This window comes from Heptranchias perlo, chromosome 24, assembly GCF_035084215.1.
Source record: "Heptranchias perlo isolate sHepPer1 chromosome 24, sHepPer1.hap1, whole genome shotgun sequence".
In the NCBI taxonomy this organism is placed as follows: Eukaryota; Metazoa; Chordata; class Chondrichthyes; order Hexanchiformes; family Hexanchidae; genus Heptranchias; species Heptranchias perlo.
The window spans coordinates 19,265,718-19,279,990 of NC_090348.1; the positions used below are offsets into that span (position 1 = coordinate 19,265,718).

Consider the following 14,273-nt stretch of genomic DNA (forward strand, 5'->3'; position numbering starts at 1 on the left):
TCAGTGCTGTTGAGTAAGGGGCTACTTAGTATTGTTAGTAATGTGTGTTACCTTGAATGTGTTGGATAATTATACTTCAGTAGTATTGCTTGGATTGGCAGACACTCTCAGCACACATGAGTTCCATGAATATATCAAGAGTACTTGGTGAATCTGTCAATATCTTGGAGCCAATTGATTATGATGGGATGCCAGCTTCCACTGTAAGAGCAGCAGCTTGGTAGGGGATGTCAATATTAAAACCTCAGTCACATCTCCCTTACCTTTGCACCGTTCAGAACATGAATTCAGGAAGCACTCAATGCTTTCAAACAGTAAATTTATGAAAATTCCAACTTGGAGCCTTTACCATATGACCTTGTGTTCATAGGTATTTAGTTTCAGACTATCATGGGCGTTATCATTCTATACCAGTATGGTTCCTAATGCTGCAGATTGTGGTTCACAGTCTTGTCATTTGTGGGGAAACACAATTGTGTTCCTTTCTTCAGATTTTGTCTTTGGCACCTCAAGACAACTGGATTCCAGACACTTTGAGATTGCTCCAACACCTGTGATGTGGACAAGCGTTTACCTATTTTACACTTGAAACAGGTGCATCAAGTAACTTATTTTAGGCAAGACCATTGGATCATCTAGCCTGTCCTTTTCTGTTTGATTTCTCTATCATTTATAAAAATTTAGTGACCGTAAATGTCTTCAGCTGCCAGGGTGTCGTCAATTTACTTTTTGAAACCTCTAAAGCATCATAGCTTATTGTTTTTCTGGGCCGCTTACACATGAACCATGGAGCCTCAGAAGAGGCATATAAAGTATAATCCACATTTCCATTAATTTGGATGTGTCTCAAGTTGCTGATGCGAATTGTTCTTCGGTGTTCGGTGTTAGAATTTATCTACCAATGAGTCATCAGCACTAATAACAGTCCTTTTCAAATCTCCAGGCCCACAAAATTCAGACAGGACAAACTAGCAAATAAAGTTTAAAAACAATAGGACTGAGTTGCCAGGACTTAGGTGGGTTGCATTGCTAGAACTTGGCGATCTCTGCCCCCTTGGGCATCCCTGCCCTAATGTTTACCGGTTCAACCACTTGCACTGCAGTCTACTTCACACATTGATCTTGTTTTTGCTAAAACACAATGTACCTAAATTTTCTCTTTACTTCTCCTTGTCCTAAATATATACCTTCTGTTTTTTTGGAATTCTAATCGGGGAGAATTCTGAAGGCCAACCCCTTCATATAATCTCAAAAAGTTCTACCTAGTCTCCCCTTAGTTCTTTTCAAGGGAGTAAAGTCTTTGTATGGGCAATTGATCTATGTAGCTCAGTCCTACATTTTGGTATTAATCTCAGCCTTTTGCTGAGCCCTCTCCAATAACATGATATCCCTTTCAAATTGGGGACCAAATCTGATGGTAACCCAGATGTGCTGCCACTGAGGCCTCTTTATATGTTGTACCCTTTGCTTTGCCACCCTACATCTTCTTTGCTTTCTTTACAACCTAGGAACACTGGCTGATCATGTTCCTAATCTGGCCATCAATATTCCCAGATTTCTTTCCTGCTGTGCTGCTTCCTACTGAGTGCATATTGCACCTCTCTTAACTTTACACTAAACTGCATTTTCCACCTTTCTGTCCATAAACCCAGCATATCCACATCCTTTTGAATTTGTGTACACTGATTTTTATCATTTGTCACTGCTCTCATTTTGGTGCAATCTGCAAATTTAGGCTGCAGTTACATTACAATTGTAGCATTGATGCAAAGCAAAAGGCAGCCGTAGTCATTTATAAATATGATAAATAGTAGTGGTCCCAATGCTCGTCCATGCAGCACACAGCTAACAACTGACTCGTTCTCTTGGACATGTTACTTTTTTTCAACCACCCATTCTTTAATCCAATTCAGTACAATACTGTACTTTTCATTAGTGGTTCCTAGCTAAATTTTCTTTCGCTGCAAGCTACAGCCAACTTCATTATCTAATCTTGTGACTAATAGTTTTCTGCCAGGATCGGGAGCCCACTTATAGGACAATTTGGCCCCATGGCCTTTGGATTCAAGACTTTGAAGACTTCATCTGGAACTAGTTTGTGTTCTATAGCTAGGTGACATCACTGTTTATTTCATAACTAACAAAGAGAAACATGTATTAGCACCCTCCAGATTCGTAACTGGTAATGTTCTCACCTCAACACCCTGTGAGTGGAGCGTCCCAATCTGGCTCCTTGACTTAGATGTTTGTGCAGCCCCACAGTTGAGCTCTTTATTTGGAAGTCACGGCCTTCCTATTCTAGTTATAAATGTATCAGGAACTGGTCCTGAGTTCTCAACAATGTTTCCTTTCTTTGGACAGATTCCTGTATTGTTTCTCTGCATTTCCACTTGTATGAAGGTTTTATGGAAAGAAAGAACAAACTTGCATTTATATAGTGCCTTTCATGACTGCAGGACATCACAAAGTGTTTTGCAGCCAATAAAGTACTTTTGAAGTGTAATCACTGTTGTAATGTCATGAATAAAGTCTGGGAAAGCAGAAGTGATGTTCTCAGCCCTTAACGGAAACAAGAGTGGTTGTTGGATTTTATGTAGAGCTGCACTTCCAAACTGATCCCATGGACTCTGTCTGAGGATCTCGTCATTCAACTAAGGGGCTGGATTTATCATTCTTCTCTAGATGGCTTCCACCTAGAGCAAGATTTGCCACCTTTTGTAGTAGATTTTGTCACAACAGACAGGAAAAAATCACTAAAAGGCTGAAATAATTGATTGCATTTATGTAGCACTTTTCATGTAGAATCTCTGAGCATTCTACAAGGAAATAAGTGGGCACTGATCAAGTGGGGGAGGATAATAAAGTTAGAGGTGGGTTTTGAAATTAAGGAGCGCGGTAATAAGGCAGAGGGGTTTTGCTGAGGATTCCAGAGTGCAGAAGCAAAGTGAGCAACAAATCAGCCTCTGATGTGGTGCAGAATAACCAGGGGCAAACTATAGGCCTGAGATAAAGGAGTGAATGATCATTTGCTGTAGAAGATTGCTTGCTTTGATGGGATTCAAAACAAGGACAAGGATTTTGAAGTCAAGCTGCTGGGTCACAGTGCAAAGGTGGAACTTGGCAAGGATGGGTGTGTGGGAGAGGACTCTGGTTCTGGGGTTCTAAAATAATGAGTTTGTGAATGGTGGAGGCAGGAAGGTTGGCAAGAAGATCATTTTAGAAATCAATCCTTCAGGTATCAAGGCATGGATTAGATTTTTGGCATTGATCTGGTACTCTTCACTGTATTAATATAAACTATCAGTCTCTTAAATCAGGTAGCGGCTGGGTTTGGTTGTAAAAAGATTAAAGTACCTGGAATATTTTTTTAAAATGACAACAGAGCAGAAAGATGCAGGGACTTGAAAAATCCGTATATCCTGAGAAAATATGCAACTGTGAATTTCTTATTGTTGATAATAGGAAACATGGTACCAAGGGTTTGAAATAATTTCTTTGGTCGGAAAGACTCATATTGGCTAAAGAGAGATTCTTATAAAATGCAGTAAAGGGAGGTTCTGTGGTTTTCAGCTAAATTATCGTTCATATTTTATATGTTTGCAAAACATAACTTCTTCATAATATGCAAGCTTCATCTTTATTTGAAAAATTGCAACTTTAAAGATAGGTTGAATGTGTGCTTTGTAAGATATTCCCAGCAAGTCATTCATTCTTCTGTGGAGACTGGCTATTTCAGATCTTCACTCAACTGGAGCTGCTAAAGATTGAGTGCTCAACTTTTTTTAAGGACTTAATTAATATAGTATGAGTCACTGGATCTTTTTAAAGTAAAATCAACTGATTTAACTCAATAACTTTTAGTAACAGCTCTTCAAATTGCATAATGTAATCATTGAAGGGGATATTTGGAGAATCTTAGGTCTGAATGAAAACTCAATAGTAGGTCTCCATGTGAGGGAAAATGACTCACTAATTCAAAGTTTTACCTTCGAGTAGGCATTCTTCACATTTTTAAGATAGGCTCTATAATAAATGCAAGTTCTTATCACAACCACAGGACGTCCCAAAGCACTTTACAGCCAGAGAAGTACTTGTGAAGTGTAGTCACTGTTATAATGAAGGAAACATGGCAGCCATTCTGTGTCCCACAAACAGCAGTGAAATAAATGACCAGATCTTCTGTTTAAGCTGTTGGTTGAGGGATAAATGTTGGCCAGGGCACTGGGAGTGCTCCGCTGCTCTTTTTCAAATAATGCCGTGGGATCTTTTACGTCCACCTAAGAGGACAAATGGGGCCTCGGTTTAACGTCTCAGCTGAAAGACGGCATCTCCAATAGTGCAGCACTCCCTCAGTGCCCAGATTACATGCTCAAGTCTCTGGAGTGGGACTTCAGCACATGACCTTTGGACTCAGGCGAGAGTGCTATCTCTGAGTCAAGGCAGACACCTAAATGGTAATTGAAGCAAAGGAATGACTGGAAGCACAAAAGAAAAATATGAATGTGCTTATAATTTTGTTGATGATGTGGAGATGCCGGTGATGGACTGGGGTTGACAATTGTAAACAATTTTACAACACCAAGTTATAGTCCAGCAATTTTATTTTAAATTCACAAGCTTTCGGAGATTTCCTCCTTCCTCAGGCAAACATTTGCCTGAGGAAGGAGGAAATCTCCGAAAGCTTGTGAATTTAAAATAAAATTGCTGGACTATAACTTGGTGTTGTAAAATTGTTTACAATTATAATTTTGTTGTTTGAGACCGTTTACACTCTTTTTGCGATTTAAGTTTTCTCAAGTGGTAACGATTGCCACTTTTTACATCTGGGGGGAAAAAGTGTGTAAAAGTGTATGGTCACTGGTATTTTTCATTGTAACTGAGTAATTAAGTACAAAATGTATTATTCATTCTCTGCATGTTGTAGAAGGATAGCCTGATCTAGTTTTTGGGGAAACCATGTACGGAGCATGCACATGAAGGTGTTATGATGTTGTGAAAAAGTGGTGCTCCAAGTGGTTTACTCCTTATTGTATAAAGCTCCAGAACGTGTGCCAGTTTCTTATTTGCTAGCTAAAAGTTCTTTGTTCCTTGCATTGGATCTCTCATCACCAAACTATTTTTCAACAGAAATAGGCTAGATTAGACAAAGTATCAAGCATGCGGTTAGTTAATAAAGCAGGAAGAAACAAATGAACATTAGCATACAAGGGGCTAAGAGGCAATTTGGAATTTTACATTTAGTATAGAGTATGCTCCAAGCTGGCCCACGATCATACGGTACATCCTTTGGGTCTAACCCTAAAATAAAAACAAAATACCTCCATAGTTGTAGCATTATATCTCTACCAACATCGACAAAAAACTTCAAATGCTGTGAAAAATGCAATAGTCAATTCACAACTGCTCATGTTCACAGGAGTATAAAACACCTAAGCATGATACTGCAACTTGCCCAATTTGCTTTGGATTCATGAAACATAACTGTAAGGAACAGCTGTACGATGTTTCCCTGTATTTACAAGACAATAGAGAAGCACAGTAAATCTAAGAAATCCAGCCACACCCTGTTTGGTATAAAATGAGAGAGTTCTGGAAACACTCAGCCGGTCAGGCATCATCTGTGGAGAGAGGAAGGTAGGGTTTACGGTTCAGGTTGATGACTTTGCGGCACTTAGTTTGGTGTTGCTGAACACAGGTGAGCACTGGGTGCTGAAGAAACACCGCCTAGAAGGGTGTCTTTCATTCTTCAAATGACATGCGCTTCCCACTGACCATAATTCCACTCATCTGTCCCTGCCACGTTAGAGATGTAGTTTTATGTGGGTTAATGTTAAAGACATAGTTTTAGGCCAAAATGAACTGGCGCAGTGGTGCAGATACTTGGGGTTTGTACATGACTTCGAAGTAGGAGACAGCATGCAGCATTGTCTGTCTGTAACATGCTCAGCATGTGATTTTCCCCAGAAAACATCAAGCTGGCCTGTACTCCTACGATGTGTGGAGAATGCATTTAATTCAAAGAATGAAGAACCTTCCCGAATAGGTAATCTGCCCTGATATCATAAACTCAGTAGCTCTGACATTAGACATTTATGATTTCTAACATGCTTATATTACAAACAAGTCACATCAAGCTTTCCAACCATTTATATAGAACTTCCAACACAATTGTTGCCATACCACCAGAGGTCATTAGAGAGCCATTTTTACATTCCGAATAACTACTGTATTAACATAGAATCATAGAAGTTACAACATGGAAACAGGCCCTTCGGCCCAACATGTCCATGTCGCCCAGTTTATACCACTAAGCTAGTCCCAATTGCCTGCACTTGGCCCATATCCCTCTATACCCATCTTACCCATGTAACTGTCCAAATGCTTTTTAAAAGACAAAATTGTACCCGCCTCTACTACTGCCTCTGGCAGCTCGTTCCAGACACTCACCACCCTTTGAGTGAAAAAATTGCCCCTCTGGACCCTTTTGTATCTCTCCCCTCTCACCTTAAATCTATGCCCCCTCGTTATAGACTCCCCTACCTTTGGGAAAAGATTTTGACTATCGACCTTATCTATGCCCCTCATTATTTTATAGACTTCTATAAGATCACCCCTTAACCTCCTACTCTCCAGGGAAAAAAGTCCCAGTCTGTCTAACCTCTCCCTGTAAGTCAAACCATCAAGTCCCGGTAGCATCCTAGTAAATCTTTTCTGCACTCTTTCTAGTTTAATAATATCCTTTCTATAATAGGGTGACCAGAACTGTACACAGTACTCCAAGTGTGGCCTCACCAATGCCCTGTACAACTTCAACAAGACATCCCAACTCCTGCATTCAATGTTCTGACCAATGAAACCAAGCATGCTGAATGCCTTCTTCACCACCCTATCCACCTGTGACTCCACTTTCAAGGAGCTATGAATCTGTACTCCTAGATCTCTTTGTTCTATAACTCTCCCCAACGCCCTACCATTAACGGAGTAGGTCCTGGCCCGATTCGATCTACCAAAATGCATCACCTCACATTTATCTAAATTAAACTCCATCTGCCATTCATCGGCCCACTGGCCCAATTGATCAAGATCCCGTTGCAATCCCAGATAACCTTCTTCACTGTCCACAATGCCACCAATCTTGGTGTCATCTGCAAACTTACTAACCATGCCTCCTAAACAGCCATGGTATTGTAACTTAGTTAGATTGCTGAGGCTTTTTTTCTTATATTGTTGTATTCAACAATTCTAGGATTGTAATTGTTGAATGGTAGCTTGAAAAAATACGAGCCCGTTTAGTACAGAGCAAGTAGTGGATACCGCAGCAATTGGAAGGGTAGTGTTAAGGGTTCAGATGCCATAAGCAATGAGAATGAAGGTTGAGTTGAAATGATTGACTTCTGCATCCCAGATTTGGAGAGTGGCCTTGAATTCACCCCTGGTTATCTGTCCTTTTCAATAAAATATGATTGTGCTTGTTTTGGGGGAAGGGTTATTGTTATGCTGCTATGGTGCTCAGTTTCTTTGAAGATGACTTTCACAGTTTATTAATGCATTGTAACAGATTAGCAAAAATCATTAATGTATTATTATCTCTACTGGTTTATTTCCTGGTAATCGGTTATAGAGTGCCACTGAACAAACTAACTGTGCTTAAAGGAACTGTGGCAGCGTAGATACAAAATTGGCTTAGGGACAGAAAGCAGAGAGTAATGGTGAATGTTTTTTTTTAGACCGAAGGGAAGTATACAGTGGTGTTCCGCAGGAGTCAGTATTAGGACCACTGTTCTTTTTGATATATATTAATGATCTGAACTAGGGTATAGATGGTATAATTTCAAAGTTTGCAGAGTTGAGAAGGTTGTTTTTTAAAAAAAAGCATATGGGATCCTGGGCTTTATTAATAGAGGTATAGAGTACAAAAGCAAGGAAGTTAAGCTAAACCTTTACGAAACACTGGTTAGGCCTCAGCTGGAGTAGTGTGTTCAATTCTGGGCGCCACGCTTTAGGAAGGATGCTGAGGCCTTGGAGAGGGTGCAGAAGAGATTTACTAGAATGGTCTAGGGATAAGGGACTTCAGTTATGTGGAGAGACTGGAGAAGCTGGGGTTGTTCTCCTTAGAACAGAGAAGGTTAAGAGGAGATTTGATAGATCATCAGTTTTGATAGTGAATAAGGAGAAACTGTTTCCAGTGGCAAAGGATTGGTGACCAGAGGACACAGATTTAAGGTGACCGGCAAAAGAGCCAGAGTCGACATGAGGAAACATTTCTTTTACACATTGAGCTTTAACGATCTGGAATGCACTGCCTGAAAGGATGGTGGAAGCAGATTCAATAGTAACTTTCAAAAGGGAATTAAAATACTTGAAGGGAAAAAATTTACAGGGCTATGGGGAAAGAGCAGGGGAATGGGATTGATTGAATCGCTCTTTCATAGAGCCGGCACAGGCACGATGGGCCAAATGCCCCCCTCCTGTGCTGTACCTACTATACTATGTCAGTTATTAATCCCTTCTATACGATGTTGACACACTGGACTACATTGACTGATATCTACCCTGCTATTCAAACAAGTCTGAGGCAGAATGAAATAAAATGACATTATGTAGAATATTAGGCCTTTTTTTTTAGTTACTTTGAGTCTGTAATTTCATTTGTGGCATGGATTCCTCCAACTTTGCTTTCACAGTTTGATACCATCTGGACCCCTCGATGAGATTACTGCCTTTTACTCAGTACATATTACAGTATTTCACAATCAAAAATGTACCTGAACTTGAGCTCAGCTCAGATAAGTGGGTGCTGCATTTTGGCATTGGAATAGTTGAGTCTGGAGCTGACAACGGCATAGATGATGGTTTTGGTAGCAGATGGGCAGAGGCAGGCGATGTAATGAAGGTGGAAGTGGGCTATCTTTGAGGTGGAGAGGATATGCGGTCGGAATCTCAGCTTGGGTTTGAATAGGATGCAATGGTTGCAAATAGTCTGGTTTAACCTGAGACGAAAGCCAGAGAAGGGGATGGAATGCTGACCAGGGTACTGCATTTGTGGCGGGGGATGAAGACGATGATTTCGATCTTCCAAGTGTTTAACTGAAGGAAATTGCAGCTTATCCAAGACTGGATGTCTGACAAACAGTCTAACAACACAGCGGCAGTGGAGGGGCACAGGAAGGTGGTGGAGTGATAGAGCGGGATGTTGTCAACGTACATGTGAAAGTTGACACCATGCCTGCAGATGATGCCAAGTGGCAGTATGTTGATGAGGGGAACAAGGATGGATTCTTGAGGTAATGTTACGGGGACGAGATGAGAAGCCACTGCTGGAGATGCTTTGGCTACATAAGAATGAAACCAAGCTAAGGCAGTCCCACAAAGCTGGACAATAGAGCCCAGTGTGAGATTTGAGCAAACTTGTACGATTCATCCTTCAAAAATATGAATGGATTGGTCCATGAATATGGTGTGGTCGACTATGTCAAAGGCTCCAGAGAAGATGTGGGATTGTGCATCCAAGTCACAAAGAATGTTATTCGTGACTTTGCTTAGGGCTGTTTCAGTGCTGTGGCAGTGGCGGAAGCTTGATCGGAGAGGTTCAAACAGGGAGTTGTGAGAAAGATGAGCACAGATTTGGGAGATGACAGCACCTTAAAGAAAGTTGGACAGGAAATGGTGGTTGCAGAGGGGGCAGTAGTTTGGCAGACAGAGGAGTTGAGTGGATTTTTAAAGGGTTCCTTCTTGGCGTTCTGGGTAATCTACTGACGTGATCTGGGGAACCTATTGCATTTTCATCATGTCAGCAGGAGAAGGCAGTTAAGAACAGGACTGTTATGTTTTTTCACCATGTGATAGGAGGAAAAATGTAATGGCAGTTAATAAAAAAAAAAGGGATGAACTTATTGGTCTATAGCAGCCATCAATACTACTCTGGTGATTGGATGTCAAAATATAGATTACTGCAGGGTGAGTGGTCCTGTCCCAGATTTCCAGCTCTAGTATTCATTTAACAGTAAGATTGAGAACAGGTTTTTATGAGTTAGAATGATAACAATTGATGGATTTAGAATGTGTCCCTCAGATTGGAAATCATTGTTTTAACACTGTGCTCCACACGATAATGGTCTTAAAGATGCCAAACCCAAAACTTGAAAAATGCATCATTTTGGCAGTTACGGTAAATACTGCTTGCTCAACTAAGATTACATTGTGGCTCTTAATTTATCAGGTAGTGGATAAAGAATTACAGTCCAATTTGTAAATTGCATGAAGAATATAGCTATTCACTGAATATTGATAATTTTGTGGTACTAGAAACTAGCAAAATCAGATTTCATATATAATCAGACAAATATTATAAATTAGGTATTTGTTGAATCTAAGATCTTGGTCCAGTGATGCACTTGTTATGTATATGTTGCAGGGCCATCAGTGTAATTTTAGGTGACAGGTGGAAAATGATGAAAAATGAAGAGAGGAGAATTTATACATTGGAAGCCAAGGCTCTCGCAGAGGAACAAAAGCGCCTTAATCCAGACTGCTGGAAAAGGAAGCGAAGCAACTCTGTGAGTATCTAAAACAGTCTGTATTCTAACTTTTGTTCTATGTTATTTATATTACTGTGTTTCATAATGGTAACCAATTACATTTGAAATTCATGGAGATAATGGTTGGGAAAGGCGTATCCAGAATTACGCTTAGCATCCTGATTGAGATCTTGATTGCTAAAGTACAGAAATAAGTTGGCATTCTTCATGTTGACACTGAAGTCACTTTTGCAGATGTTTAAGGTGACCAAGCAACATTGGTTTAATTCGTCACTACTGATTTTTAATTTTGAATGCCTTGTTTTCTGGGGGGAGGGGGAAGAGAGAAAGAGGAAAGCGGTGGAGGTGCGGGGGAAGGTGGTTCATCTCAACTTCATCAGACAAGATTTCCTTTTGAGAGTTGAAGAGAGCCTAAACATTTGGGCTGCTAATCACATATTTATATGTACATGGATCTGCTCATGGCACTGTCATCTCTGTCCCTCAGGGTCTTCTGTCTGAGAAGGTCATAGTTTCCCTAACATTCTGTTACAAGGTAAGACTGGGTAGGGCAAAGGGGCTATCCCAGCATACCTTGTTTTGTGAAGCTCTGTATCTTCAGTGAGAATAAACAGTCTTCACAAAAGGGATAGAGGATCTTCCTCCTCTTTCCCCCCCTCCCAACTTTTCTTATGGTGAGGGAAGAACTTTAAAAAAAATTACTTGTTCATTATCTTCCCAGGTCTTGCAACAACTTTGCAGTCTTGCATCCTATTGCGCCTCTGCCAATGCAATTCTTGAACCATCTACATTCAGATTTGCAAAATTGGACAAGTGATTACTTGGTCTCTATTCTTAGCTCTCCCTTGAGGGGAAAGTACTTGGCTTCTGCACAGTAGCATTGTTGAGATTAGTAACTCAATAATGTAGCAAACCCTGACCACAAAGTCAAATCTGGCTTCCATGGCATCAAGTATCTCTGCTCCATCACAGCACTAAATGGAAAAAGAAAAAAAAACTTTTCCATTTAATTAAATTCCAGGGTCCAAACCCTACCTCTTATTACTTTGCTGCTTAGATGCTTTTACAGCAGTTCCCAGATGCTTTGTCTCTGGGGTATAATTTTTTTTTTCTTCGATGAGGATGTACACATTTCTCACTGCTCCATTATTTTTTTCCCTCAAGTCCCACAGCCTGTTTCCTAGGGTGTAGCTTGCACAACTGTTCCCAGCTGCCAACAAGTGTGCAAGCTTGCATTTGGTTTCAGTATCCAGGTCATTTTTGTTGATCAGAAACAGTGGGGTCCAAGCACTGATCCCTGCAGGATTCTACTTAGCAACTCCCCCAGTCTCTGTTTCTTATTTTTTGTCCAGTTTCATATTCTAGATTCCTGTGGGTTTTTAATTGTTTCATATGGTAGTGAAATTTAATGTCAAGTAAAACATTTCTGTATTTAGTAGATTGTTTGAGTATGTGGCCATCTTTGTGTTTTCATTTTGGTCTCCATTTTCTGCCTTTTACACTACCATTGTCTGATGCCACAGTCATTTGTTATGGCCAGGTATCCTATTTTTGCTTGTTTACTTGGTGAATCTGATTATTTTCAACTAACTACTGATTGTCAATTTACCACCACTATTAAGTTCAGATGTTGCTTCATAGTATATGCAGGTTCCTAACTGGCTGGCTACTGTGTATACTTACTGCTACCTAAGTGTAAAGTGCCTTAATGTCCAGCAGTCTGCAACTAGTACCCAGTATGTATGAAACTATAATGCTGCATGCCAGGCAGTATTTTTCTCATACATGATTACTGTTTAGGAAAGGGAGCATCATGCAGTCTATTCACTTAAGGACTGATTCAAGGATTCATATGCCAGTTGAACAGCTGCTCAGATCTTGACACCCCTTCCAGGATCCCTCACTGTAAACCAAAGGACTTTACCACTTCAAACCTCTTAGCTGACTGCTTTCTCACTCCAAACTTATGGTAAGGATACCATAAAAATCACAGCTGAAACCGTTCCCTCCAACATTGCTACATATGTCCAAAGACTACTTTCCTGGCAGCACTACTGCTTGTTACTAGTTGCTATGAAACAGTTTGATCTTTGCAGTCCTGACTCTTGAACCTCTCAAACTCACTAATATGGCTGTTTGCTGGAACGATATATTCCTGAATGCAAAACTTACGTGACAATTTTAGTAATCTGAATTACTGGGAAATCAGCATCCAAGCAGGGCTTGTGAGACTCTCAGACTTTTGTTGAAGTTCAAAAACAGTGTAAATCCACTCAATCAGAAGAAATGTTACAATAAAACACCCCAGAGGTTTTTAGCCACAGATGGTAACATGACAGATTGGACCCACTGACCATTAACTGTTATTGGCACGATGTGACAGTGGAAAACAGCATGCTTTATAAGAATCAGAATATCCGCTATAGGAGTAAGTAGTATTGCTTGGCTATCATTATTTTCTGCTATTTTGCTAGTTGAAGGAGTTGTAATGAAACCATTTCTTTACCTGATTACAAGTAAAGGTTTAGGGTGGACAGAATCTGGTTTAGCTAGGTTTTTGCCCCTTTTTTGTAATGTTAAAAAATTCTGACCGTGGTGGGGAAGATGCTTCTCTCCACACCCACCCCTACTTCCATGCTGATATCAGAAGAGGAGGTGGGGCTGGTGGGATGACATCACCTGCCAGGAGTGCCGCCTTGTCAGCTGCCTACGTACTTTATGCCTGCATGATGGTGTACTTGTATTCCTGCGATATCATCTAGGAGGAGACAGGACCTACAATACTTTTGTTGGGGATGTGGCAACTGTGAAATTGTGCTTGGTATTTTGTTTTTAAAATTACCATCTTTGTCTACACCCCTCTTTCCACTGTAGTGGCAAGGTGCCTTTACAAAATCTCAGGTTTCCGACAGGGAGTGTCATAAATGGTGCAGTTCCTGCCCCCTGAATGCAGATGACCCCATCCCAGGGATTTGGGACAGAATGTAGGTTGGGGCAGACTGGTGGCCAGAGATCTCCCATCTCCACACCTCCAGTAGTGGAGTAACCTCCTAGGTTTTAAATTAGAAAATTTTGCTAGAACCGAGTTTGAGGACATAAAACCTCAAGAAGGAAGTGATAGGTTTTGAGGAAACTAGTGAAGAAGGTGTAATGGACCTAAATATAAGGGAACATGAAACTATCCTGTGAACCCTTGTCGTTGCCCATAAAAGCAGTGTATTGAATCTACAAGATTTATCAGAGATATCCAATATAAGCCAACTATTTTTTCAATTCTCTAAGTATAAAAGTTCTGTCTTTCTGGATTAAGTTTTCCTTTAATATAAATGGGTTCATGTTTTGTTAACATTATGGTCCCAAGTTATGAAAAATTATAATTAGTTTTTTTGCTTTAAGTATTAAGCTGGCTTTTTTCCAACATTTATACAGATAATTAACCAATGACTGAATGTATAAACCAATGTTGATTACATTGTGCATGCTTAGTGAATACCTGCACAAACATTTTTATTTGTTGTGGATATGTCTACCTATATCCCACATTTTTGGAATGTATCATTATTATAATTATACTAAAAAGCCAAAAGCACTCTAGTGTACTGTGTCTAGAGAATAGACTTTGCCAGTTATCCACTAAACATGGAAAAAGTAGATACTTTTGCAGCTACTGTGCCAGTCAATTTCGAGATGACATTACTACTTTTACTGAACTTTTATATATTGACTTTGTAAAGT

At 40.1% G+C, this 14,273-nt stretch overlaps 1 protein-coding gene across 1 annotated transcript in view; it reads left to right on the forward strand.

Moving 5' to 3' along the window:
- Positions 1–14,273, forward strand: part of hbp1 (HMG-box transcription factor 1) — a 54,760-nt gene that overhangs the window by 36,369 nt on the left and 4,118 nt on the right. Inside the window, exon 10 of the mRNA XM_068004868.1 lies at positions 10,415–10,556. Within this exon, the coding sequence (XP_067860969.1) occupies positions 10,415–10,556 (142 nt within the window). The remainder of the gene's footprint in view (positions 1–10,414; positions 10,557–14,273) is intronic.